Source organism: Camarhynchus parvulus, chromosome 27 (assembly GCF_901933205.1).
Source record: "Camarhynchus parvulus chromosome 27, STF_HiC, whole genome shotgun sequence".
Taxonomy (NCBI): domain Eukaryota; kingdom Metazoa; phylum Chordata; class Aves; order Passeriformes; family Thraupidae; genus Camarhynchus; species Camarhynchus parvulus.
The window spans coordinates 1,113,560-1,137,709 of NC_044597.1; the positions used below are offsets into that span (position 1 = coordinate 1,113,560).

General features: G+C 55.7%; 1 protein-coding gene across 1 annotated transcript; it reads left to right on the plus strand.

Moving 5' to 3' along the window:
* Positions 1-2,253: 2,253 nt before the first annotated feature.
* Positions 2,254-23,945, plus strand: PLEKHM1 (pleckstrin homology and RUN domain containing M1). Its single transcript, XM_030966382.1, is given in 15 exon segments — positions 2,254-2,309; positions 3,045-3,463; positions 3,981-4,138; positions 7,374-7,455; positions 9,004-9,251; positions 10,582-11,211; positions 12,390-12,574; positions 12,577-12,713; positions 14,910-15,144; positions 15,554-16,456; positions 17,988-18,133; positions 18,267-18,460; positions 18,902-18,965; positions 19,359-19,516; positions 23,026-23,945. Coding segments are annotated over 12 exon segments (3,138 nt in total). The 5' UTR covers positions 2,254-2,309; positions 3,045-3,463; positions 3,981-4,138; positions 7,374-7,413; the 3' UTR covers positions 23,222-23,945.
* Positions 23,946-24,150: the final 205 nt, after the last annotated feature.

Genomic DNA, 24,150 nt, shown 5'->3' on the forward strand with positions numbered 1-24,150 from the left:
CTTCCCCACCAGCTTGTCTTTGGGTACGCAGGCCTGGGCTGCTCCTGCCTGTGCCTTCAAGGATTTCTCCCTGCACAATGTGCAGCCTCCCTGGACTCCTCTGCTCCTCAGGACAGCGTCTCCAGGGAGACTCTCAAACAGCGTGGCTGGACTGACTCCCTCTGGGCAGCCCCTCCAGCCTGGATGGAGCTTGTCCACACCATGATTGTCCCAGCCCCAGAGGCCCAGAGCCTCCACTGTGTTGTGTAGAGGGAGCTGGGAAGGTGAGATGGGCCAGCAGGGGATTCTCCTGCTGCCCCCAGCAGGGACCTGTTTCCATTCCCCCTGTTTTTAGGGTCCCCTCCTTCTGCCTGCTGGTCACACCCTTGGGCATCCTCGGCTTCTTGGCACGTGTCTGTCTGGGACATTTGTCCAATGGCTCCTTCAGAGTGGCTCCAGCAGTCCCTCTCCCTCTCCGACTCCCTGACACTCCTTATCTTTCCACTTCCCCCTTCAGCTCTGCCACTGGGCTGAGCAGAGCATGCACCTGGTCCTACCTCGCCCAGGTGTTATTTCTGCCAGCCCCAGTGCCAGTGCCTGGCCCCAGCACTCCCTGCAGAGTCTTCCCATTCCAACGAGGCCTTCCTGGATGGCTCTCTGGATATCAAAGTAACAGGCTTTGCAGTAGGGCTTCTAAAACATCCCAAGGTCCCTGAAGCTTTCCAGGGACAACACTTTTGTGTTCCAAATGTCTCCTGTGAGCACAAGAGCTCTGGGTGGTGGGTGGGAAGGGGCATGGCCGTGTCCTCCTGTTGAGGCCATGGCACTGGTGTCCCCGTGGTGCTGGCTTGGAGCTGCACAAGCAGCATTGTCCCCTCTGCACCCCTGAGGTTTTTCCCTCCTGCTCCTTCCCTCTGCCCTCCCTCACACCCACCTGGCTCCCAGGCTGATGATTGCATGGTTTCCATTCCTGATGTCCCTGTACACGCTTGGGAGCTGAACTGAGTGGTGGCAGAGAGCTTCCCTTGCTGGCCCTGGGAACACAAGCTTTGTCTTCTCGGGTTCTTTGAACATCTGTGATGGAGAGGAAGACCTACGAGGCTGAGGATATAGAGCAGGTGTGGTCAGGTACCATGTGCTTCCCACTCTTCCTCACCTCCCTAAATCCTTCCCTTGCACTGTACTTTCCAGGCTCTGCCCGTTTACAGACACTTAATTCACATGCAGCGTTTTCCCAGCCAGTTGAAGGGAGTAGGAAAATTTCTCCCTCCCCATCGCAGTACCCTGCAGTGCACAGCTCAGCCTGGGATTCATTTCCTGGGAATCAAGAGCCTGGCAGATACTTTCAGCACAGGCAATGCCTGCACGTCTTCTTCAGCTCTTGTTCTGATGTAGGAACTGCTGAGGTTTTCCTTGGATGCTGCTGCTTTGGTGGCTATATCCCAGGATACTTCCTTGGACCCCATTTCTTTAGCTGTTGTTTCCTTGTCATTTACATGCCCTTATTTCCTTGGATAACACTTCCTTGGAGGCAATATTCTTGGCTTTTTCCATACTACTGCTTCCTTGGCTATTTTCTCGAATTTCCTTCACAGTTATTTCCTTGCCTTTGTTTCCTCAGTTGTTGTTTCCTTGTTGTCATTCCAGATGGAAGAAGCCTAAGGAAATGCTGTTACCCAGAGACAAGATGCTCCTGCCTGGGCCCTGCTCTGCATCCAGCACCCCAAGATCTGGGCCGCTGGCTCCATGACCACTCTCTGCAGAGGAGGATGCTGCTGGTGGCTGCCATGCTTAGGACACCCCAAAGTCCCCTGGGGACTGGGACAGGAGGAATCCAGGAAGTCCCAGGTGTCCCAAGCCGTCACCGCAGCTCAGCCTCTGGAGCCACAGCCTTCCCAGGGCCATGACATCCTGGGGACACCCTGCACATGTGACAGGGTCCAGCCGTGTCCACGTGTGTGTCCAGCTGTGTGTCCAGCTGTGTGTCCAGGTGTCCAGCTGTGTCCAGGTGTGTGTCCCGGTGTGTCCATGTGTCCAGCTCTGTATACAGGTACGTGTCCAGGTGTGGGTCCCGGTGTGTCCATGTGTCCAGCTGTGCGTCCAGGTTTGTGTCTATGTTTCCAGCTGTGTGTCCAGCTGTGTGTCCAGCTGTGTGTCCCGGTGTGTCCATGAGTCCAGCCATGTCCGGGTTCCCGCGCGCGGGCCCGCGCGGCGCCCGCGGGGCGTGGCCTGGCGCTATAGATCCCGCCCCAACGCGCGATGACGTCATGATGGGCGGGACGTGCGCGTTCCCGGCACTTCCGGGTTTCCCGGCCGGAGCCGCGGAGCCGGTGAGCGCGGGGGGTGCCGGGGCTACCGGGGGTACCGGGGCGGTGGGGCCTGACAGGAGGTGCAGGGTGAGCGCAGCCCGTGCTGCTGGGGGCTGCCAGGGGTGTGCGGGATGAGGGCCGTGAGGTGCGGGGCTCTGGGGGTGCGGGATGAGGGCCGTGAGGTGCGGGGCCCTGGGGGTGCGCGGGATGAGGGCCGTGCCAGCGGTGCGCTGGGGGTGCAGAGTGACGGGATCTATGGAGGGGTGCCGGGGTCAGCCGCGGTGATCGGGGTCTGGCAGGGGGTGCAGGGCTGCAGGCGAGCGCTGCTCCCCCAGCCCCCCACGGCTGGTCAGGCCCTGATCCCTCCCCAGCCGCCCTCGCAGCCCCCGGCCCGCCCGTGGCAGGCCCCACATGCCTGGGCTGCGCTGCCGAGCCAGCAGCCTCGGCCTCTCATTCCTCCTCTCCGTGTCCCCCCGACGGGGGCACAGCGGGTCAGATGTGCCTTTCCAAGGGGTTGGTGTCTGGTCCTCAGTTCACCCCCAGAAGCACTGACGCCCCAGATCTCAACCTGTTCCTCCCACCAGGCAGAGATCCCAGCACCTGTGGGATCCTTACAGCTTTACCTGATTTATCAGGTGTTCATTCTCAATAAATCGCGTTTTCTCACATCAAATGAGCAGTTGCAAACAAGGTCTGGGTAATTCTTGTGTAAAACACAGAGATTAAAAAGCTCTTTCCTCCCTGCCTTCCTCGCAGCCAGTGCTGTTCCCCTGCCAAGGGATGCGAGCCGCTCACCCAGCCGGATGGCACCGGGAACATCCACGGGGAAACTCCAGCACTGGCAATCCAAAGCAACACAAAAACTGGGAATAGAAACCTGGGAACATCTTGCCTCAACACGCTGGGGCTTTCACAACCTGCTTGGCCCGTGCATGGTGGCTCCAGTGCTGTGGAAAACCAGCCCCAGCTCTCCCTGCGGCTCCAGCAAATTGTAGCCTTGTGCAGGAGCAGGTATTAGGCTGAAGGAAATTCTCAGTTTGGAGTTTTGGGAAGCACGGTGTCACCACCCAGCCTGGGAGCTCAGTGGCTGCTCTTCCTCCCCCAGTGCTCCTGGGCCCTGCAGGGCAGAAGCTGGACAGGTGCATCGGAGGTGACACTTCTCCAGCCACCACCAGGTTTGTCAGCTGTGACAAATAGGGATGAGGGTGGTGTGATGGTCCCGTTCCTCACTCCGTGCCTGTGTTCCTGCTGTGGGAATCACAGCACTGCTATATCAGGCTGGGCACAGGGAAGGAGCCAAAGTCAGACCATGAGGGTCCTGCTGGGGCTCTGTCCTGTCCTAGCCCTTGCCAAGCTGTTCCCAGGGGTTTTATCCTCCAACCAGCCAATCCCCATGCCATGCCACTGGCTTTCCTGCTCCTGGGCTGTCTCTGGGCCCAGCTTGCACTCAGCTCTGGGTGGAAAGCAGGAGCTGTGTTAGAGGAGAGGGCTGTCCCCACAGCAGCCCTTGGACCCACTGTGCCATCAGAGCCCCCATGTCCCCAGGGCAGAGGGTGACTGGCACAGCACTCGTGCTTGGAAAATGACTGGCTCTGTGTCCAGCCCTTGAGTCACCCTCACGCTGCCGTCGTGGGCTGTTGTTTTCCATCCCAGAGCACAGGCAGTGACCTGCTGTTTATTTATAACTCACAGAGCGTCGCTTCTTGGGAGACTGAGGAGCCAAGCTCTGGGACAGAGGCTCTGCTCTGCTGGTATGAACCTTGATTCCAGCTGTTCCCAAAGAATCTCTCTGGTTTGCAGCAGTTTGGGAAATCAGCAGCTCTGCCCTTGCACCGGGACTCTTCTCCTGGGTAGGTCAGACTCCGTGCCTGGGGTTGTTCCTCACCTCTTTGCCTTTCCCTGCTTCACCCAGGGCGCCCCTGGGGTGGTGACTGCTGGGAAACCTGGTGGGTTTTCTCTGCTGTAGCTATGCTTGTCTCTGTCTTTGCACATCCATCTCATCCCTTATCTTCCAAGATCACAAGGAACAGCTGTGGCTTTCCAGGATCTGCCTGGAAGTGCTCCAGAGCCCTCTAGGTCTTTCTAGACCCAGTGCCCTGTTCCAGTTTCCCTGTGTTTCACCTAAAGTTTTTTTTTATTAAATTCTCCTCAGAACTGCTTCCTTGCACTCCTTATTCAGGAAAATTCTGTCCCACAGAAGTGGTGCCATGTGAATTTGTGGCGCTGGAATAAACTGGTTGGACTGGTTGTGGTGGGAGTGGAAAAGTCCCGTGGTGAAGGTGGTGGGTTGTCCTCCTCAGCTCTCTCCTGCAGGCTCTCATCTCCTCCTGGGAGAAATGATGCTGGCAAAGGAGAGTGTTTTGGGGGAATAACTCTCACTTTGTAAAACTTAGATGAAGTCTTTGAAAAACCTCTGCTGTCACCCTTTCCTCTGTGACCAGTTCAGGACTCCAGGGTGGTCTTGGAGCTGGATCACCTGCGCTGCCTCCCTGGGCATGAGAAATGCCACCCTGTGCCCCTCCTCGAGTCTCCCACCCTCAGGTCTCACCCTCAGATCTCCCTCAGGTCCCTCACCCTTGAGTGTTCTCCCACACCCGGGTCTCTTCTCACCTTGGATTTCCCATTCTTGGGTCTCCCACCTTCATTGTCCCAGGGTGGGGATGAGCCTCTTGTCCTCAGGGTATAGCAGGAGATGGTGGGGAAAGGGGCAGAGACTGCCCAGCCATGAGGAGCTGGAGCCTCCCAGGTGAGAGGCAGAGATGGGGGTGGCTCCTTGCAGTCCTTGGAGCCCCTCACTTCCCCAACCCCCCAGCAGCCCCTGAGCCAGTGGTTAACTTTCCTGTGCTCCCCCATTTCTGTTGCAACACAAGGGGAGGAAATCTTATGACAAGCCACAGCAAATACAGTTTCATTTTCTCTGCAATCATCTGTGAACCCTGGAAACACTGAGGATCTGTCCTGGGTTGGCCCCAAGGAGTTCTTGTCCTACTGCTCTCAGCAGGGCCAACTACTGTGGTACCTGCACAGAATGCTCTGGGTCTGGGATGTTCCAGGTCTGGGATGTCTGGATTTGGGCTGCTCCAGACTTGAGCTACTCTGGGTTTGGGCCACTGCAGATTTGGGCCACTCTGGGTTTAAACTGCTCCTGATTTGGACAGTGCTGCCTTCAGGACTGGCTGTGCTCATGGAGGAGCTGCTCAGCAAACCATGGTTCTACCCAGGCCTGGCAAGAGAGGGGCAGGTTGATGCTGTCAGCTCTGCTCAGAGAAAGCTCTGGGGATTTTGTGTTGGCTTGGAAATAAAATCTGACACATCAATGCCATTGCAAGCCTGTTGTCTGCCAGAGGCAGATCCAGCCCTGTGGCCAACAGCTGGGCTCTCCCTCTCCATTTGGATGGCAAGTGATTCCAGCTTAAGGGAATAGTTTGATAGGACAAGGTGGAATGGTTTCACACTGACAGAGGAGAGGATTAGATGGGATATCAGGAAAAAATTCTTCCCTGTGAGGATGGGGAGGCCCTGGCACAGGGTGCCCAGAGCAGCTGGGACTGCCTCTGGATCCCTGGAAGTGTCCAAAACCAGGTTGGATGGGGCTTGGAGCAGCCTGGGATAGTGGAAGGTGTCCCTGCCATGGCAGGGAGTGGGACTTGCTGGTCCTTAAGGTCCCTTCCAGCCCAAACCATTCTAGAATACTATAAATAAATTCCTTCTCCAGCCTCCCATATCCTTAGGAAGCTGTGAGCAGTCACAGGGGCTGGAGCAGCCCTCAGACCCCTCTTCATGCCAGGCTCAGCTGTGCCTGGAGAGGGATCCAGCTGTGTGGGCAGTGGGATCCAGCTGTGCCCGGTGAGGGATCCAGCTGTGTTTGCAGAGGGATCCAGCTGTGCCATGGGTGTCCTGCTGACACCATGTGTTCTGCTCAGAGGCTTCAGGCACAGCTGGGTTTCGCAGACAGCCCCAAGGGAGGAGCAGGTCAGGAAGCCAAGAGTCAGAAGTCAAAGGTCCCTTGTTGTCCCTGCAGTGGCAGCTGACCTGGCCAGGCTGCCCAGACTGTTCAGATCAGGTCTTTGCAGGGTTTTCCATATCAGGAGGACACTGTTTTTTTCTCTGTCTCCCCACAAAGCAGCAGAGCAGCTCTGGCACCCCCCAGCATGGGGAGATGCTGAGGTTCATCTGCCTCATGGAGAACCCAAAGCCTTCCAGTACTTAGAGGGGCTTTTAAAAAATGTGGAGAGGGACTTTACATGAGCAGACAATGACAGGACAAGGGAGAATGGGTTTAAACTAGAAATGGAGATTCAGACTGGATATTGGCAAGAAATTCTGCCTGTGAGGGTGGGAAGGCCCTGGCACAGGTGCCCAGAGCAGCTGTGGCTGCCCCTGGATCCCTGGGAGTGCCCAAGGCCAGGCTGGGTGGGGCTTGGAGCAGCCTGGGACAGTGGAAGGTGTTCCTGCCCATGGCAGGGGGTGAAAGTGGGTGATCTTTAAGGTCCTTTCCAACCCAAACCATCCTGGCATTCCAAGGTTCTTTCCCCTCTCCCCAGACAGCTCTGTGCTGATAGGGTCTGTCCCAGCTGGGTTTGGAGCAGTATCTCTCCTCTGGCATGTGACAGAGAGCTGAACTGCTCTCACCTCTCCCCGGGCTCTGCTGGGGGTGACACCCCTTGTCCGGGCCATCTAATGCCACTGCCACTTGGATTTTGGGTGCCTTTTCCAGGCTTAGGCATTCCAGGGGACACAGGGACAAGGGGAGCAGTCCCTGGTGTGCCTGTGGCACTGCCGGCCAGACCTGCCTGGGGGCCCTCACTGGGGTTCATTACTCCCTCCTGGTCTCCTGGCCATGCTCTATTTTGCCTGAAACTCTCCTGGTCTTTGGGAAGTGTCCCCAGGCATTGTCCCTGGAATCACAGTAGCTTTCCATGTCAGTCACTCCCAGCTCGGATCCCACAGTGTCCTGGCCATGAGCACCTGCAGAATGCCTCAGGGCAGGATCCATCCCTTGTGGGGGGCACCAGGAGCCCTTCCCCTGGCAGCTGAGTGGGGTGGAACCCCTGGGTGCTCAGCCATGCCCTCCTTGTCCCACAGGTGACATGTGAAGGCAGTGTGGGGAGCAGCAGCAGCAGAGATGCATTCCAGCCACCCCGAGGACCCCAAGGAAGCCATCCAGGTGAGCCAGAGCCCTCAGTGCTCCCCAGACAGCTCCCAGTGCAGCTCCAGGCACTGCTGGGGACAGGTAGGATTTGTGGGTGCTGCCAGCTGGGATTAGGATGGTTTATAGTGGGATTGGAAAGGGATCCTTGATGATTTGTCTGGGTTGGGGGATTAAAGGAAATAAGGGCTTAAATCACACCTTGGCCTTTGCAAGACCTCATGTGGGGCAGGGAAGGTGCTCAGCTCTGGTACCTGGATGAGGAAGCATTGTACCCCCCAGTTTGGGGTCTCTCCACCCAACTTCAGGAGTCTAAACACATTCAACAAGCAAAGTCCAACATCAACAGTTAAACCCAAGTGTTTTATTCCTCCCATGGATGAATTCATGCGTGACTGATAAAATCATCTGCACTCTTTATTCTTCTCAGCCCTCAGTGCTCCTTCCATGGAGTAGCAGACCTGGGGGCAGCTGAAAAAGCTGGAAAACAGCACCCCGAATAAGGGACACACTCCCTGGCTGTTGTCCTAGAGCTACAGCTGCTGGAAATCTTATTTAGATGCTGAAAAAAATATCCCAGGCTGGAAATTTAATATGGGTTTGTGCAAGCCAACCCAGGCTGGAGTTAAAATGTGCAGAGCCCTGCTCAGGGAACATTCAGCCTTTGCTGGGAATGCTGCATGGTTCTGAAACATGGATTGTTTGGTTGGAATTTGAGGAGGAATTTGTGGTGATTTCCAAGTGCCTGCTGGGAAACACAACCTTGATTTAAAATAAAGATAAAATAATGATTGGCTGACATATCCAGGCTCAGCTGCTTTAGGAAAAATCTTTTCCACTGGTGTGAAATAGCTAAATTCACCAAACTTGCCGCTTTTGACTGGTGGAAGAGGAAGTAAAGCTGCTGGAAGGCAAAATTCCCACATCCCAGAACCCAGAAGGCAAAGCTGGAAGGCTGGAAGCTGCTGGAAGGCAAAATTCCCACACCCCAGAACTGAGTCTCTCTGAGGGCAGCAGCTGAACCCCGATGTCCTTCCAAACTCTGATGTTTTGGGGTCTGTCCCCTGGGTGTTTACCCAGCACAGTCAGTGAGGTCGATGGCTTTGATTTCTGCTGGCAGCCCCGTGTCACATGTCACATGCTGCTTGGGCTGACCTGCACGAGCTCTGGGGATCCATTCCCTCCTCTGAGTTTCTCCTTTCTCACCCACACTTAATCCTCATGTTTCCCCTGAGAGAGTGCCTGGAAAGAACCAATTCCTTTTTCCCAGTCCCCTTAATCCAGTTCCTGTCTGCAGAGGAAGCACCACACACTCTAAAGGCAACCCCAGTTCTGAAACACCAGCTAAAATTGCATAAATTACTATTTTTGTAACAAAATAAGCCAGATGACTGGAGTGTGAGTCCCCAGCTTGACCAGTTCAGCCGCTCCAAAGAGTGAGGACGAGGCAGGAGTCATGTGGTGCTTCACTGTGGATAAGCCTTACTGTTTTTTGAGCTCTTATACATTAAATCCTTCTTAACAGTTTCACTTTTATAATCCAAACCTGCACCTCCTGTCTTGCAGCTGATCAAGAAGCAACTGGTGACTGCCATCAAGGCTCTGCAGAAGCAATACGTGAGCTCGGACACTGTGGTCACCAGCGATGACGGCAACGCCAACACGCTCTGCAGTGCCCTGGAGGCTGTGTTTGTGCACGGCCTGAAGGCAAAGCATATCAAGGCAGAGAGTGGGGGGAAAGGGAAGAAATCGGGGGGTCGAGGCCCCCTTCCCCAGCCAGTCTTCTGGGGCCTGCTGAAGAGCATCACGCATCGGTGAGTGGCTCTTGCTGCTGGCAGGGATTCACGGGCTCAGGTTTATCCCTTCTTTTGGTGCTGTCAGATTCAGAGAACGAGGAGGATGGCTCGATGGACAGATAGGTCTCTCCCCATCTGTGTGCTGAATCCCCTCAGCTGCAGGGAAGCATGGTCTCACAGAGCTTTGGGGTCCCTGCTCAGGACCCTGGGAGATGGAAGTAGCAGTGAAGCCCCTGCGGTGCCAAGAAGGGCTCAGCCCCCACATCCCTGCTCAGCATGTGCTGGGGGTGAGCTGATGTCCCCAAAAAGTTGAGGATTGAAACTGAAGGCACACCCTTTCTTATTTATTCCTGGGTGCCAGGCTGGATTTCTGGGTCCAGTGGAGTCCCAGTGGCCACGCTGGTGTCCAGCACTGGCTGCTCATGCACAACACAGGGATCTGGGCTCTCTCCTGGCCTGGATCTCCTGGAACTGGTTGGCCCCGTTTCCTCATGTCCCAGCCAGCCTTTAAGGAGGTCTCTCCTGAGCGATCACTGTTTACTGGGTTTTTCTAGCCACTCCCTAAGTCAAGTTCACACACAGTAAATAACAGCCCACACACAAATTGTTCTGAAAGCCTCATCCAGTTCCATCACCAACTCCTGAATTATGAAAGAGCGGATGAAAATAACTCTTTCACGTGCTAGGGGGGATATTTTTGTGCCCTTTGAAGGTTTTTTTCTTCTGTCTTGAGAGACAGATTAGGAAAGAAGTCTTACAAAACCTTTGCTCTGGTTTTTGAGGTGTGTGAGTGAGCTGGGAGCAGGGAGGATCAGGGAGCGTGGTGTCGCTGTTGGATTTTAGGGAAGAGCAGCTGAATTCAGGAGTTTGGGATTACTTGAGCTCAGCCCTGGTCAGGTTAGTTTTTTGGGGCTGCCACAACACTTTTCACTGTGTTTTGACTGCTTTTAAATTTGAAGTGAGAATTTAGACACATGCTTGTCACCAAGGAGGATCCAGCCAGCATAAACCCCACAAATAGACAAGGACAGCAGGAATTCTCTGCATCATTCAGTGCAAGCAATGGGTGGGAGATGCCTCCAGTCAGAGAGGATGGTCAGCCAGAGGCACTGCAGGGCTGCCTGGGGTCCTTACCAACATACTTAGTTTGGGCCATTTAGCAGCCATCTCCCTCCATGGAAAACCACACTTTCCATGAAGGAGAGAGATTTCCCACAGCTTGTTTTGTCCCAACTCCTGAACTCCCTGTAGAAGAGCAGGTTGGGCAGTGTCTGATGAAGGCTCTGGCCCTCCTGCACCTCACAATGGACCACTCACTCCTGTTCTGTTCTTTTTCCTCTTTTCCCAGGAATATTGTCTCAGAGCTGGAGCAGCTGATGTTTATCAACACGGACGTGGGGCGCTGCCGGGCCTGGCTGCGGCTGGCACTGAACGATGGCCTCATGGAGTGTTACCTGAAGCTGCTGCTGCGGGACCGGGCCCGCCTGCACGAGTACTACCAAACCCCAGCCGTGCTCCTGGATGCTGAGGAGTGCGAGTTCCTCCTCTGCTATTTGCAGGGTTTATCCTCCTTAACCTTTGAGCTCTCCTACAAGTCAGCAGTTCTGAACGAGTGGACCATCACCCCGCTGTCCCTGTCAGGCCTGTGTCCTGTGTCCGAGCTGCTGGAGCCCCTCACATCCTCTGAACCCCATAGGAAGGCATCACTGGGCTCCATCTCCCAGTCCTCGGGGTCGGATGAGATCGAGATCCAAGCCCCTGTCCTGCCCATCAGCAAAGCCAGCAGCAAGATCAAGCTCACATCATCCTCGCTGAGCCTGAACACCACGAGCTCGTCGCAGCTCTCGTCCAGCCTGGGCTCCGACAGCCTCCCCGCGGCGCCGTGCGCCCGCAGCCCCGAGCGCGCCGAGGAGCCGCTGTCCTGCGACTCTGACCTGGGCACGGCCACCGCCGAGGACCTGGACAGGTCCCTGCAGGAGTGAGTCTCTCCCCACATCTCCTCTCCAAAGGGATTTGTGACCCTCTCTGGGCTCTTGTTATTTTCTCTCTCTAGGCAGGAAGCCTTTCTCCCTGTTTGTCTTTAACAAGCTCTTTTTCCCTTCTGGAAGGAGCTTTTGTTCTTTGCACAATCAGCACAGCTTGTTGAGACTCTGCTGCCAGTGCAGATGAGCTCATAGCCACTGAAGTGTGTGTGTGTCCTCTTTACCAGGGCAGAAACGTCAGAAAAATGCTGCTCCCTGGTTTCAGGAATGTCACATCTTCCTGGAGTACGCTGGGGGATGCTCTAGGGCTTTCTACAGGGGGAAAGAAATGAGTTTGGTCACAGGGAAGGATTGTAATTTGCAACTTCGGCAAATCATCCGGAGAGGGAGGTTGTTGGTTTGTCATCCTTGTGATTTATCCCTGCCAAGCACCCAGCACAAAGATTTCCAGGGTTATATAAGCTCTGAGTAATCTGTAAATATTTTGCCTGTCACCTTTAGAGTGTGACTCTGAGGGAGCTGAGCCTCGGCGTGATGCCTCTTCCCAGTCTTCAGGAAGAGTTGGAGCTGCAGATTCTGCTTCCCCATCTATAACATCATCATTCCCTACTTCCAGGATTTTGCATCTTCCAATGATCCTGGAAGAGCCTGCCTTGATTGGATTAAACTCGTGATGGAGACGCTCCTTTCAGTTTTAATCTTGGGCTGGTTTAATTCTGGGGCTGGCAGCAGAGTGGGACCACGGGAACAGCCAATCCTCTGGCCAGGCTCCACTGTTAATTGCTCATTAATGGAAACAGTTGGAATTTGGCATGTGGTCCAAGGCTGCATTTGTATCCAGGAGCTGTACATGGGGCTGGGGCTGTGGAGAGCACCCAGTGCTGTCCCTCCATCCACCAAATTAAATCCCAATTCATGGGTGTAATTGGAAAATGCTCCTTTCACAGGCAGAGTCCTGCTCCATGCCATGGGGCTGGCACTGCTCTGTGGGGCACAAATCTCACATTTTTCTGTTGGCATCACTGGGATTTTCCAGCCACACCATGCTGCCATCCCACAGAAGCCAGCAGTGACACTGAACCCTTTTTACATGGTTACAACTTGCAATAACGGGGTGGGGGCTTATAAATTTTGTTACTGAGCTGCTTTCAAACCGATCACTTTTCATTTCAAGGGTGCTGTCCGAGTTCAGCAAGGCCAGGCCCAGCCCCGACGCCCCGGAGGGACGGCTGCTCCCCAGCGTGCTGGGCTGCTCCCCCCAGCCACCGCCAGGCCCTCCAGCACCATCCAACAGAGCACAGCAGGAGCCTCCCCCAGCAGGGACACCTCTGCTGGGACAGCAGCCCCCAGGCACGGGGACAGAGATGGCAGCAGCACCTCCGGAGCTCCGGCCCCTCGGGAGGGTCTGGGCAGAGCCACCAGCAGTGGCAGTGAGGGGAGCCAGGCTGTGCGCAGCCCCACGGCCCAGCAGCTGCTCTCTCCCCTGCCAGGGTGTCCGGTACGTGCTACAGCTCCCTCCCTTTCCCATCTCCTTGGGTTTGTATCCTGTGGTAAAGGGAAAAAACTGGGGACAGCTCCAACAGGCACTGCTTTTCTAGGATCCGGCAATCCCAGAATGGTTTGGGTTGGAAGGGACCTAAAGTTCATCCAGTTCCACCCCCTGCCATGTAGAGGAACACCTACTGCTAGATTGGGGTGCTCCAAGCCCCATCCAGCCTGGCCTTGGACACTTCCATGGATAGATTTCTCCAAATTCCCATCTTCCATGCTGCTCCCACTTGATTATCAGTGATGATTCCCACCCCATGGAGCTGTGGCCATGCAGCTGCCTCAGGGGAAACTGGATCAAAGTCTGTATTCCCTAATGAAAGAGGCACCAAAGCTTTTGAAGCCCTGCCTGGCCTGTCAGTCATCCCTCTCCAGGAGCAGCTGCGGCAGGAAGTTTTGGTTTTGTTAGGGGTATCTGGAGATGGGTGAACACTTGCACAAATCTGGCTGTGGGCTGTGTGCAAGTGATAAAACAGCCTCAGAGTCGAGGTTCTCATGGGGACTTTTCTTCATTTATGGGCCACGTACAAGGAGGGAAAAGGGTTGACTGGACAGGAAGCAAACTGGTTTCCCAGTGGGAAAATCCTGCTGCAGCACATCTGTTCCCAGAGTGGATTGGCATTCCCGGGTGTTGGTCTTGAGCAGCAGCGGATTTCCCCTGCTGCCACTGGGAGCTGATCTACATCCACTGGCCTCTGCTTGTAGGAAACTCTTTGAACAGCCCTGTCCCAATTCCTTACTGACTGTTCCGTCCTGGTTCCCATTGTTTCCATGCTGGTTCCCATCCTTTCCATGCTGCTGAGGGTAGGATGTACCTCACACCCCCCAGACCATTTCTCCTTTTGCTCTTGCTCCTCTCGGTTCCCTCCCGCTTATCCCGTTTCCGCTGCTTCCTCGTGGCCCAGAGCCAGTTTGACCTAATCTATGTATAACATACTGTGTCAACAGGAAATTCCCCCTGCCCTCCATGACTCATGGAGCAACGTGCATTCCTGCCCCAGGAGTAATCCAGGAGCTGCCACCCGTGATCCTCCCCAAAGGGTGGTGACAGCTCTTCTGCTGTCACTTCGGTTATTCAAAATAAAAGGCTCTTGGGAGGCTGCAAAGGGGAGTTGAAAGGACATCCCTGTTGGGATGCAGCCCAGGAAGGAATGCTGCTCCCTTGTGCCAAGGCACTGAGCTGGGTTGTTTTTTCCTTCTGGTGTTTGCTCAGGGACCTTGTCCCAGAGCCTTGCTCCTTTCAGGAGGAATTTCTTCACTGAAAGGGTGGTCAGGCATTGGAAGGGGCTGCCCAGGGAAGTGGTGGAGTCCCCATCCCTGGAGGTGTCCAAGGAATGCCTGGACATGGCAGCCCTGGTCTGGCTGCCACAGTGGTGATTGGGCACAGGTGGGACTCGAAGGGCTTTTCTCCCTTAATGATTCTGGGATTCTTGTAGCCAGAAAAGCTCCTGGAGAAGCTACAGCCACATTTTTTTTCAGCTCATGGATCTCATCCCCTCGTGGCACATGCAGACAGAGGCTTCTGCTTTCCCTGCCTTATTTTATCTCTGCACAGCCCAGGCCCCTGTAGCATCCTCTTGTGTAGCAATAGTCTTGTGAGCAATAGGTCTCTGTTTCACCTTGGACATTTTTGTGCCTCTCCCCATCTCTGTTCTTCCTGGTGCTGCTGCTCCAGCTCATGCCCTTCCATGGCAGGGCTGGAATTTCACCCCCATCAGTAAAACCCTATGGACCTGTGGTCACTGCAGGGAATGTGCTCTCCTTCCACAGTGATTTTAGGGAGAGAGAACTGATTAATTTTGAACTTCATTATCCCACCAGAATACAGTCTCAGTATTTTCCAGCTGTTGACACAGTTCCATGGATCATTCTCTGACTGGAGGGAGCAGGGGAGCCATCCACCTGGGAATGTCTAGCAGCAAATCAGACAGTCATGGAATGGTTTGGGGAGGAAGGGACCTTAAAACTCATCTCATTCCCAACCTCCTGCCATGAGCAGGGACACCTATTAAATCCACACATCAGTGTCTGGGATTTGGGCTGCACAGGAGCATCCCCCGAGGAGGGGTTGCTGTGGATGTGTGTGTTAGAGGGGCACAAGCTGTTGGATGAGCTTAATAATTCATAATATTTCCATTTTTAACAGAAGAGCTGGATCTCAGAAGATGATTTCTACAGACCTCCCCCGGGAGAGAGCAGCAGGAGCATAGCTGACACCAACGGCTTCGGGCCAGAGGTGGACAGCGAGGGGCCAGCCCCGGGGCTCATCAGTGCTCTGGACTTGGAGAGGCTCTCAGTGCCATCCTTGGACACTGGGAAGCCCAAAATGTCCCCAGAGCGGGAGCAGAAGGGCTTCAGTGTGGTGCACCGCAGGCAGATGGGTACGTGCCACCTCCTGCTGCCCTCAGGGGCTGCTCCATGTGGGGATGGCCTGGCTGGGGAGAGCCATTGGCTGGTAGGAGCTGATGGCAGCACTGGGAGCTACAGGAGGCAGTGGAGCAGCTTCCCAAGGCATTGCTGAGCCCAGGGAATCTCTGATGGGTGGGAGAAAGTCTGTCCACCTTGTGGGACACCTTTCCATTATCCCACTTGTCCCCAGCCTCAAAACCCAAATGCAGGTGGACAGTGATGGAGACCAAGGTCCTGTCAGCTCCTGCCCCAGCCCACCATGTACCAGCACTGGCTCTCACCCCTGCCACACCTCTGGGTGCTTGCTTTGAGCCCCTCTTGGCTTTCCTCTCCCCACTAGTTTCCCCTCTCTCACTCAAAGTGAGCCCTCTCTTGCCCCAGGTCTTTCCAACCCTTTCCGCGGGCTGCTGAAGCTGGGCAGCCTGGAGCGGCGCGGAGCCATGGGCATTTGGAAGGAGTTTTCCTGCGAGCTGTCCCCGCTGGAGCTGCGGCTCTTCCTGGACCACGAGGAGAGGATCTGCGTGGAGACCTTCTCCCTGCTGCGCTGTGAGTCCCTGGCACTGAGCCAGGACGGCCGTTTTGAGCTGGTGTTCCTGGGCAAAAAGCTCTTCCTCAGAGCCCCTTCCCAGGACGAGGCCGAGGACTGGCTGGACAGGATCCGCGAGGCACTGCACAAGTGCCGGCCGCAGCTGGAGGAGGAGGACTGGGAGACTCTGGAGTGTTCTGAGGATGGAGGCGAAGCCCAGCTCATCCAGGGAGATTCCAGTGCTCTCCAGCAGAGTGATGTGCCTGGGAGCAGCTTGGACTGGAGTGCAGCTCCAGAAGCAGAGCTGGATGCCATCAAAGAGGCTGTTCTGTACATGGACGTGGACAAAACCTGGGTCCCGTTCATTTTTTCCCTGTCTCTAGAAACTCTGAAGTGCTTTAAAATCAGAAACAATGACAAAATTTTAAGCAACAGTTACGGCATAGAGACCATCCAGGACATCCTTCCAGACACCAGCCTGGGGGGACCCTCCTTCTTCAAGGTGATCACCTCCAAGGCTGTGCTGAAGCTGCAGGCTGAGAGCGCGGAGGAGGCGGCCTCGTGGCGGGAGCTGGTCCGAGAGGTGCTCATGTCCTACCTGGAGGGTGCTGAGGAGGCACTCACCCTGGGGGGCAGCTTGGATGGGCACTCCCAGGTGGTCCTGAAGAACATCGTGAAGGAAAATGGCTTCTTGCTGCAGTACCTGGTGGCCATCCCCATGGAGAAGGGCCTGGACGCGCAGAGCTTCATCTGTGCAGGTACAAACCATGGAATGGTTTGGGTTGGAAGGACCCTAAAGCCTCCCCAGTCCCACCCCCTGCCATGGACAGGGACCTTCCACTATCACAGGGTGCTCCAAGCTCTGTCCAAGCTGGTCTTGGGCATCCCCAGGGATGGGGCAGCTACAGCTTCTCTGTTTTCCCAGGAACCCAGCAGCACAAGATCTCCTTGGTGGGGCTTCATGTCCCCAGTCAGGGGCACCTTTGGTGTCCTGTGGGCACAGGGTGAGCCCCCCATGCTGAGCCCCATCCCACCCCAGCCCAGTCCAACTGGGATATTACTGGGCTCCCACTTAAGATGCTTTTGGCACAGACAGTGGGAAACTGGTGTTAAAGTAACCTTAGGTAGATCAGGAAGCTCAGGACTCTCTTCCTGGGCATTTTGAGGCCCCGGCCTGTGGGGAAAGCGCAATCTGGAGCTGTTTTTCCAGTTAAGGCAGCACGGGAGCGGGGATTGCCATGGGTGTGACGGGCTGATTTTGCAAAACAATCATTTACCCTTCCCCTGACGCCTCTCAGCACACAGGGAGATTCTGGTGGCACCTTCACTGACCTTCACAGGAGCTGTAATTTGCTCTTTACCTTGCTAAGTTAATTAAATTTCAGATTTCTCTCCTGCTTCAATTATATTTCTTGTACCCTCCAGCGGGTTGGAATTTTTCTTTTAATCTGTCTCCTTTTTTTATAGAATTTTTTTTCTGGTCTATTTGGTCTCTGCCTTCCCTTCCAAGCTCTGTCCTGCATCTTCCACCTCCCCACAGCTAGAAGCCATAAGCCAAAAAGACAAATTCCCAGTTTTTTCTGTGTGGGTTTTCCTTAGGAATCTGCCTGCCCTGCTTTCACCCCCCCCAGCCTGACACCCAATATGTTCCCTTCCATCTCAGAGTAATGAGCAATAAAGGCTAGTTTTTCTTATTAATTCAGAAAGCAACACGTGATCTCCATGAATATTTTTGGAGGATGAGCTCTCCAGCTATTCCAGAGTGCAGTGGATGGGGGTAGGGAAACCAAGATGGGTTCCCCACTGCTATAATAAAAGTGGTTTTGGGTTAATCCATCCTGATCTCATCCCTTCCAGATGAGGTTTTGGTACTCTGTGACAGCAGCAGAAAAGAAAAAGGCTGAGTGAAGGCAAAACAGTGCAAAGCTACTGGTGGAGGTGATGGGACAGCAAATGGGATTTAGGTTCTTCCCTGAACCTCTGGGATGTTGTCAGAATTCACTTTTCCTAAAAAAAAAACCCAAACAATTGAACCACCTGATGGATGAAAGTGGGTTCACAGATAGTTCAGCCTCCTTTTTCTAGAGAAAAAGTTGAACCATCATAGGCTTAAATCCATGAGGAGGGGGCTGGAGGCCTCACACTGAACATCCTACAGGTGCTTTAGTTGGTCTCTGCCCTTTCCCAAAACGTCATTGCTCAATTCCTCGCTGCCAGAAGTTCCTCCCCATCTGGCAGTGGTGGCAGAGGCTGTGGGCAGCAGTCCCCTGTCACCCCCTGCTCCCGCAGGCTGCTCCCGGCAGATCGGCTTCTCCTTCGCCAGGCCCAAGCTCTGCGCCTTCTCGGGGCTCTACTACTGTGACAGCTGCCACAGGGACGAGGAGAGCATCATCCCCTCCCGCCTCATCCACAACTGGGACCTCACCAAACGGGGGGTGAGTCCAGCATCTGCTTCCTGAGGGTCCATCTGGGCATTCCCTGCACTGGGAGTGCCCAATCCAAATGTCCTTCCAAGCTCTGGGGCTGTTCCATGCTCTGTGTCCAGCTGTGCCCTCTCTCATGCCCCAGGTGTGCAAGCAGGCCCTGAAGTTCCTGACCCAGATCCGAAACCAGCCTCTGATCGACCTGAGGCTGGTCAACGAGAGCCTCTACGAGCACGTGGAGAGGATGGGGCGGATCCTGCGCAGCCGGGAGCAGCTGAAGCTCCTGGGGGATTATCTCATTATGTGCCGCAGCGGCGCCCTGAAGGAGCTCAGCAAGCGGTGAGCTCCCTCCCGGGGTGACATTCCCCTCTCTTGGCACCCCAGTGGGCTCCTGGTCCCCCTCCTCACTCACCATGGGAGCAGGGAGCGGTGCTGCCAAGGCTCAGGCTGGTTTTTCCCTCCACGTCATCTGCTCTAAGGAGTTATCCATCTGTTGGCTGGGTCAGCACAATGAGCTGGGACTCAGGAAACACCTTCCTGGCTGAGGAGCTTCTGGCTGGACAGGAAACACCTGGCAAAATAGATGAGATATTTATTTTCTTTTTTCCCCCCCTTTGAAATGCTCTCACATGATTTCCAGTGGCAGGATTTGGGATGTGAAAATGAGCTCTGCAGTGATTCACTTCAAAAGGCTGCTTCATCCAGGTTGCTCCTTGCTCCAAAGCTCTTGGAGGTGTGGTGGGGACCATCTACCCCCTTCTTCTCTGTGCTTCTTTGCAGGCTTGATCACAGGCATTACCTCCTGGAGTGTCCCCACAAATACAGCGTGGCTGATCTGAGGCAGGTGAGAGCTGTGTATGGTCACAGAATCACAGAATGCTTTGGGTTGGAAGGGACCTTAAAGACCACCCAGACCTACCCCCTGCCATCCAGTTCCACCTCCCACTAGAGCAGATTGTTCCTAGCCCCCTGGCCCAGTTGTTGTGAAAACACCCCAGGGTCTGTGGGGATGCCACGTGCTGCTCCTTCAGCAGGAGTTTCCCAGCAGTTGGGTTTTCAGTGATCCCCAAGCCAGGAGCCCCATCCTGGCAGGTTGTGGGTGCTGCTCTCAGCAGTCCAGGGTCCCACTGCACCCCAGCCTTGTGGGCTTGGGGTTGTTTTGGAGGACAGCCATGCCTTCAGGTGGAGCCCAAAGGATGGGTGTGACACAGCAAACACTGACCCCTGTGTCCCCCAGATCGCTGAGGGCGCCTTCGAGAGCTTCCTGCAGTCGCTGCTGCAGTTTGCATCCCACCACGTGTACAGCTGTGACCTGTGCACCCAGCGAGGCTTCATCTGCCAGATCTGCAACAGCAGTGACATCATCTTCCCCTTCGAGTTCGACACTACCACCAGGTGAGTGAGCTTCTCAGCACCCCTGCCCGTCCTGCTGCAGCCAGGGCACCCAGGGGCACAGCCTGCCTTAGGCCAGGAGCCCCAGCCAGCCCCTGAGTTCTGGTCACAGACCCCACTTGCAAGGCACAGGGGGAACTGGAAATGGCTCTGAGATGGTTCTGCATCCTCGTGATGCCTGAAACCTTGTGGTGCCCATGTGGTGCCCATGTCCTCCTGGCAGCCACATGTGCCCATGTCCTTGTGGGAGTTGCATCCTCATGGTGCCCATGTCCCCATGAGAGCCCTGTCTTGATCTCCTACATTCTTGTGGGAGCCACATCTCCTTGGTGCCCATGTCCCCATGAGAGCCCTGTCTTCATGTCCCACATTCTTGTAGGAGCCACATCCTTGTGGTGCCCATGTCCTCATGGTGCCCACGTCCTTGTGGTTCCCTCATCCTTGTGGGACTCATCCTTACATGTCCACATCTTCATGCCCATGTCCTCATGGAACCCATCAGTTCCAGGGTACTCCAAACCAAATCCGGGCTGTTTGGGGCAGGAGCAGAGGTGACATCTTGTCCTCACAGAGCCAAGATGGCACCAAGAGAGGTGGCTTTGCAGACTGAAGATGCAGCCACCAGCACCTTGCTGTCAGCCTGCAAAGGCCTTGCTGGGTGCTGGGTGCTATTGCAGCCAAGGAGCTGGAGGGAGGAGGAGGAGGAAGGTTCTGAGGTTCTGCATGTCCCTCTCTTGCTCACCTGGCCAGTGCCTCTCACACTCAGGGTCACTCTGACCCCTTGCAGGAGCTGCGGGAGGGAAGGGGAAGCAGCAGTGGGATTCTCCTACATCTCTCTACAGCCATGGAAGGAAGGAAGGACACATGGACACAGATTTCATACAATGCCAAAATGGTTTGGGTTGGAGGGACCTTAAAGCCCATCCAGTGCCACCTCCTGCCATGGACAGGGACACCTTCCAAGTCCTGTCCAAGCTGGCCTTGGACACTTCCAGGGGTGGGGCAGCCACAGCTGCTCTGGGAGCAGAGGTGGGTGGGGGCAGCACTCTGGGATGTGCTGGGACAGGCTGAGGATGTTCCCAGCAGGAGAGGGGTGTACTGGCTCTCACTGGGGTTTTTCCCTGCCCACAGAGCTCCCATTCCTCACAGGCAGAGGGACCTGTCCTGCAATGGGGTCAGCTGTGGGTCAGGGTGCAGCAGCTGGACAGGAGTTGGAATCACGATGGGAATGGTGCTAGAGGGGAATTCTTATCCCCATCACCATCAGGGTTTGCTGAAGAAGTCAATCCCTTCCAGCCCAGGAGGCTGCTCCACTGTAGCTGGAGAGATCCACATCTCCATGGTTATGCCATAGAATCATGGAATCATTCAGGCTGGAAAAGCTCTGTAAGATCATCGAGTACAGTTCCCTCAGCACTGCCAAGGCCACCACTGACCCGTGTCCTCAGGTGTCACATCCACAGGGCTTTCAAATCCCTGCAGGGATGGTGACTCCACTGTTTGCCTGGGCAGCTTCTGCCAGAGTTGGACAACTATTTCAGTGAAGAAATTTTCCATATTATCCAACCTAAACCTCCCCTGAGGCAACTTGAGGCTATTTCCTCTTGTGCTGTCTTGGCCTATTTGGCATTGAGCACAATCCTGGCAGAGAGATTTCACAGGGCTCATGGGTTGCGTGGTCTCACTTTGCCTGGCACTCCCTGAAAGTGAGCAGCACCACCCAGAACCTGCAGAAACCACCACGGATACCGGGATCCGTGGGTGCTCCATGTGTTCAGGGCTGCGAGTATTTCCGTGGAGGAGGAGCAGCGCTGCTCGCTCCCCTCCCCGCCACAGGGACAGCACTGAGCTCATTATCGAGGACAACAACATCCCCAGGGGACCAATTTTCCCTGGAAAAAGAGCAGCCGGGCTCTGGAAAGTGCTGGCACGCAGGGCTGAGCTGGCTGGCGGCCGGCCGGAGGTCTCGTGTCCCGCGGAGCCGAGCTCTGAAGTTTGTTGACGTCTTTCTTTCTCACCCTGACGGAGGAGGTTGTGCAGCAGGAAAGCGGCTCAGCCGACATCCTCACGGAGCTGAACGCGGCTTCCTGCCCCTGTGCCCGCCCCAGCCCGCCGGGTCACACCGGCACTGCTGCAGGATGTGCCTGCAACGCCTCAAACAATGACCCTGCCAGCGCAGGACCCCCTCCTGCTCTGGCAGCTCGGGGGGAGCTGGAGGCAGGAGATGCCGATTCTAGCTCGGAACCACACTGGGTAAAACCCGGCTTCCCAAATCCCCCCGTGCCTGGGGAGCAGCTGCCACTGCTGCTGATCCAGAGAGGCCACATGGAAGTGTGTTCCACCAGGGGAATGGGTATTTTCCATCCCAAATCCTGCCTGTCCGAGCCTTTCCCCGTGCCTCAGGGTTTGCAGCTCCTCTCCAGAGCAGGATTTCACCCTAGCTGAGATGCTGTGATCCCTTTCCTGGCTCTGCTGAGTGTTCTCTGCCTCTGTCCCACGCATCTTTTGGGGAATTAAGGTGTTTCATGCTGTTCACACATGGATTGTACACCAGGTATTTGCACAGTGAAGGTAAATCTGGCTGCCCCGCTGGCATGTGGCTGAGCCACATTTTACTGCCACTGAGGAGCTGGGGATCACAACCCAAAAATTGACCTCAGCCCTTGTTAGCAGGGACATTTCTGCTGGTGACTGAGCAGTGAAACCCCTGCCTGAGCTGGGGTCCTTCATAGGGTGTCACATTCCTGCTGCTGCTGAGCCAGAGCAGGGAGCTCTGACACCTCCACAGAGCCACCTGCTCAAGGGCAGCTCCCTCCTGGCTGGCTGTCCCTTCCCTGCAGCTCTGCTGTCCCCACATGCAGGTCCTGCTGTCAGGGTGGGCTCTCCCACCTCAGCCATGGCAAGCAGAGGGTCCCAACAGCAATGCTGTCACAGGGCTGGTGATGAGGGATCAGTGTCAGGGGGGGTGTCACGAGATTGGTGTCAAGGGACCAGTGAAACAAGGGTGGATGTTCAGGGTTTGGTGTCACAGGGTTCGTTGTGCAGGGGGTGTTGTCACACCCTTGAGCTGCATTCGGTGCTGGGAGAGCAGGGCACAAACCTCAGCTCAAACCTCACTCCCGTCTCTCTGACACATTGGCAGCGCCCACCACGCTCCTTCCGGCCCAGCTGACAGCTGCTGGGGTGGATGAGGAGCTACTGGGGTGGATGGGGAGCTGCTGGGGTGGATGGGGAGCTGCTGGGGTGGATGGGGAGCTGCTGGGGTGGATGAGAGCTACTGGGGTGGATGGGGAGCTGTTGGGGTGGATGGGGAGCTGCTGGGGTGGACATTCCGCTCGAGCAGCTGCTGCTCCTGCACTCGAGGCTCCGCCTGAGCCGTGGCTGGGGCTCTGCTCAGCGAGTGCTCAAAACACACCAGGGCAGGGAAGTGTCCCCTGGTTCAGTGGGGGAAGTTTGCTCTTTGTTCTGACGTTCCCAACACAGCGGGTTTCGTTTTTTCCTTCTTTTCCCAGGTGCAGTGAATGCAAAACCGTCTTCCACCGGGACTGCCACGCCCGGGCCCCGGCGTGCCCGCGCTGCGAGCGGCGGCAGCGCTACCAGCGGCAGCTGGAGGCCAGCACAGAGCCCAGCCCGGAGCCCGGCACTTACCTCGACACTGCCCTGGGAGCGGGCATGGCGGGAGGGACAGAGCAGAGCCCCCCTGCCTGAGAGCCCGTCCTGCGCCTGGCCCTGCCCTGGGGACAGGGACAGTGTGGGGTGGGTGCTCCTGCCCTGCAGAGGGACCTTCTGCCCAGCCAGGGCTAAGGAAAGGGGCTGGAAAAATCCATCCCCCTTCAGACTAACCGGGTGCTGTTCCCTGTCACCCTCCTGGTGCCAATGTCCCCTCCCAGTGGAACCCAGCGGCTCTTCAGGGTGTCAACCCGGAATTCCAGTCAAGGGTGTGGAGAACTGACATTGATCAAAGCTCTAGTTTTTTAGGATACTGAAAACTGGTATTTTTTTACATGGGGGTTTTGCACAACTGGGCTGCTCTGGGTGGTGGACCCACGCAGGGAGGGGACAAAGTGACACTTGTGCCTTTAGGGACCTGCATGCCCCAGGGGGACCGTGGGTGCCCCGAGCATCTCCCGCTCAGACAGCCCAGCCAGGGCCGTGGCCTCTGGGGAGAGCTGGGGAGAGCTGGGCCGCTCCTCCCGGCCTGCTGCTGCTCATCCTCGGGAGAAATTTTATTTTCCTTTAACCCCTCCCCACACAAAGATAATTAAAGTCTATTTAACAACAAGTGAAACGATTTCTGAGTTTGCTTCTCCTCAGTGGGACCTCGTCACAGTTTGAACCTGACACGGTGTCTGTGAGAAGAGGATTGGGAATGGGGATGCTGCCAGTCCCTTGTCCTCTGTCCTCCATCCTCCCTGCCCATCCCCCATCCTTCTTGCCCATCCTCCAGGGTTTCACTTGGGCGAGTAGTTGGGGGTTCTTTCCCCATTTTCCCTGCCCCATTTTCCTTCCCAGCTGCTCCCCAATGGTGTCAGCTTCTCCCATTGTTGTTTTCCCCACCGCTCGTGCTTGGAGGACTTGGGATGTGCCCACCAACACAGCAGAACTCCCAGGGGTGCATGGGGACAAAAACCAGGGCA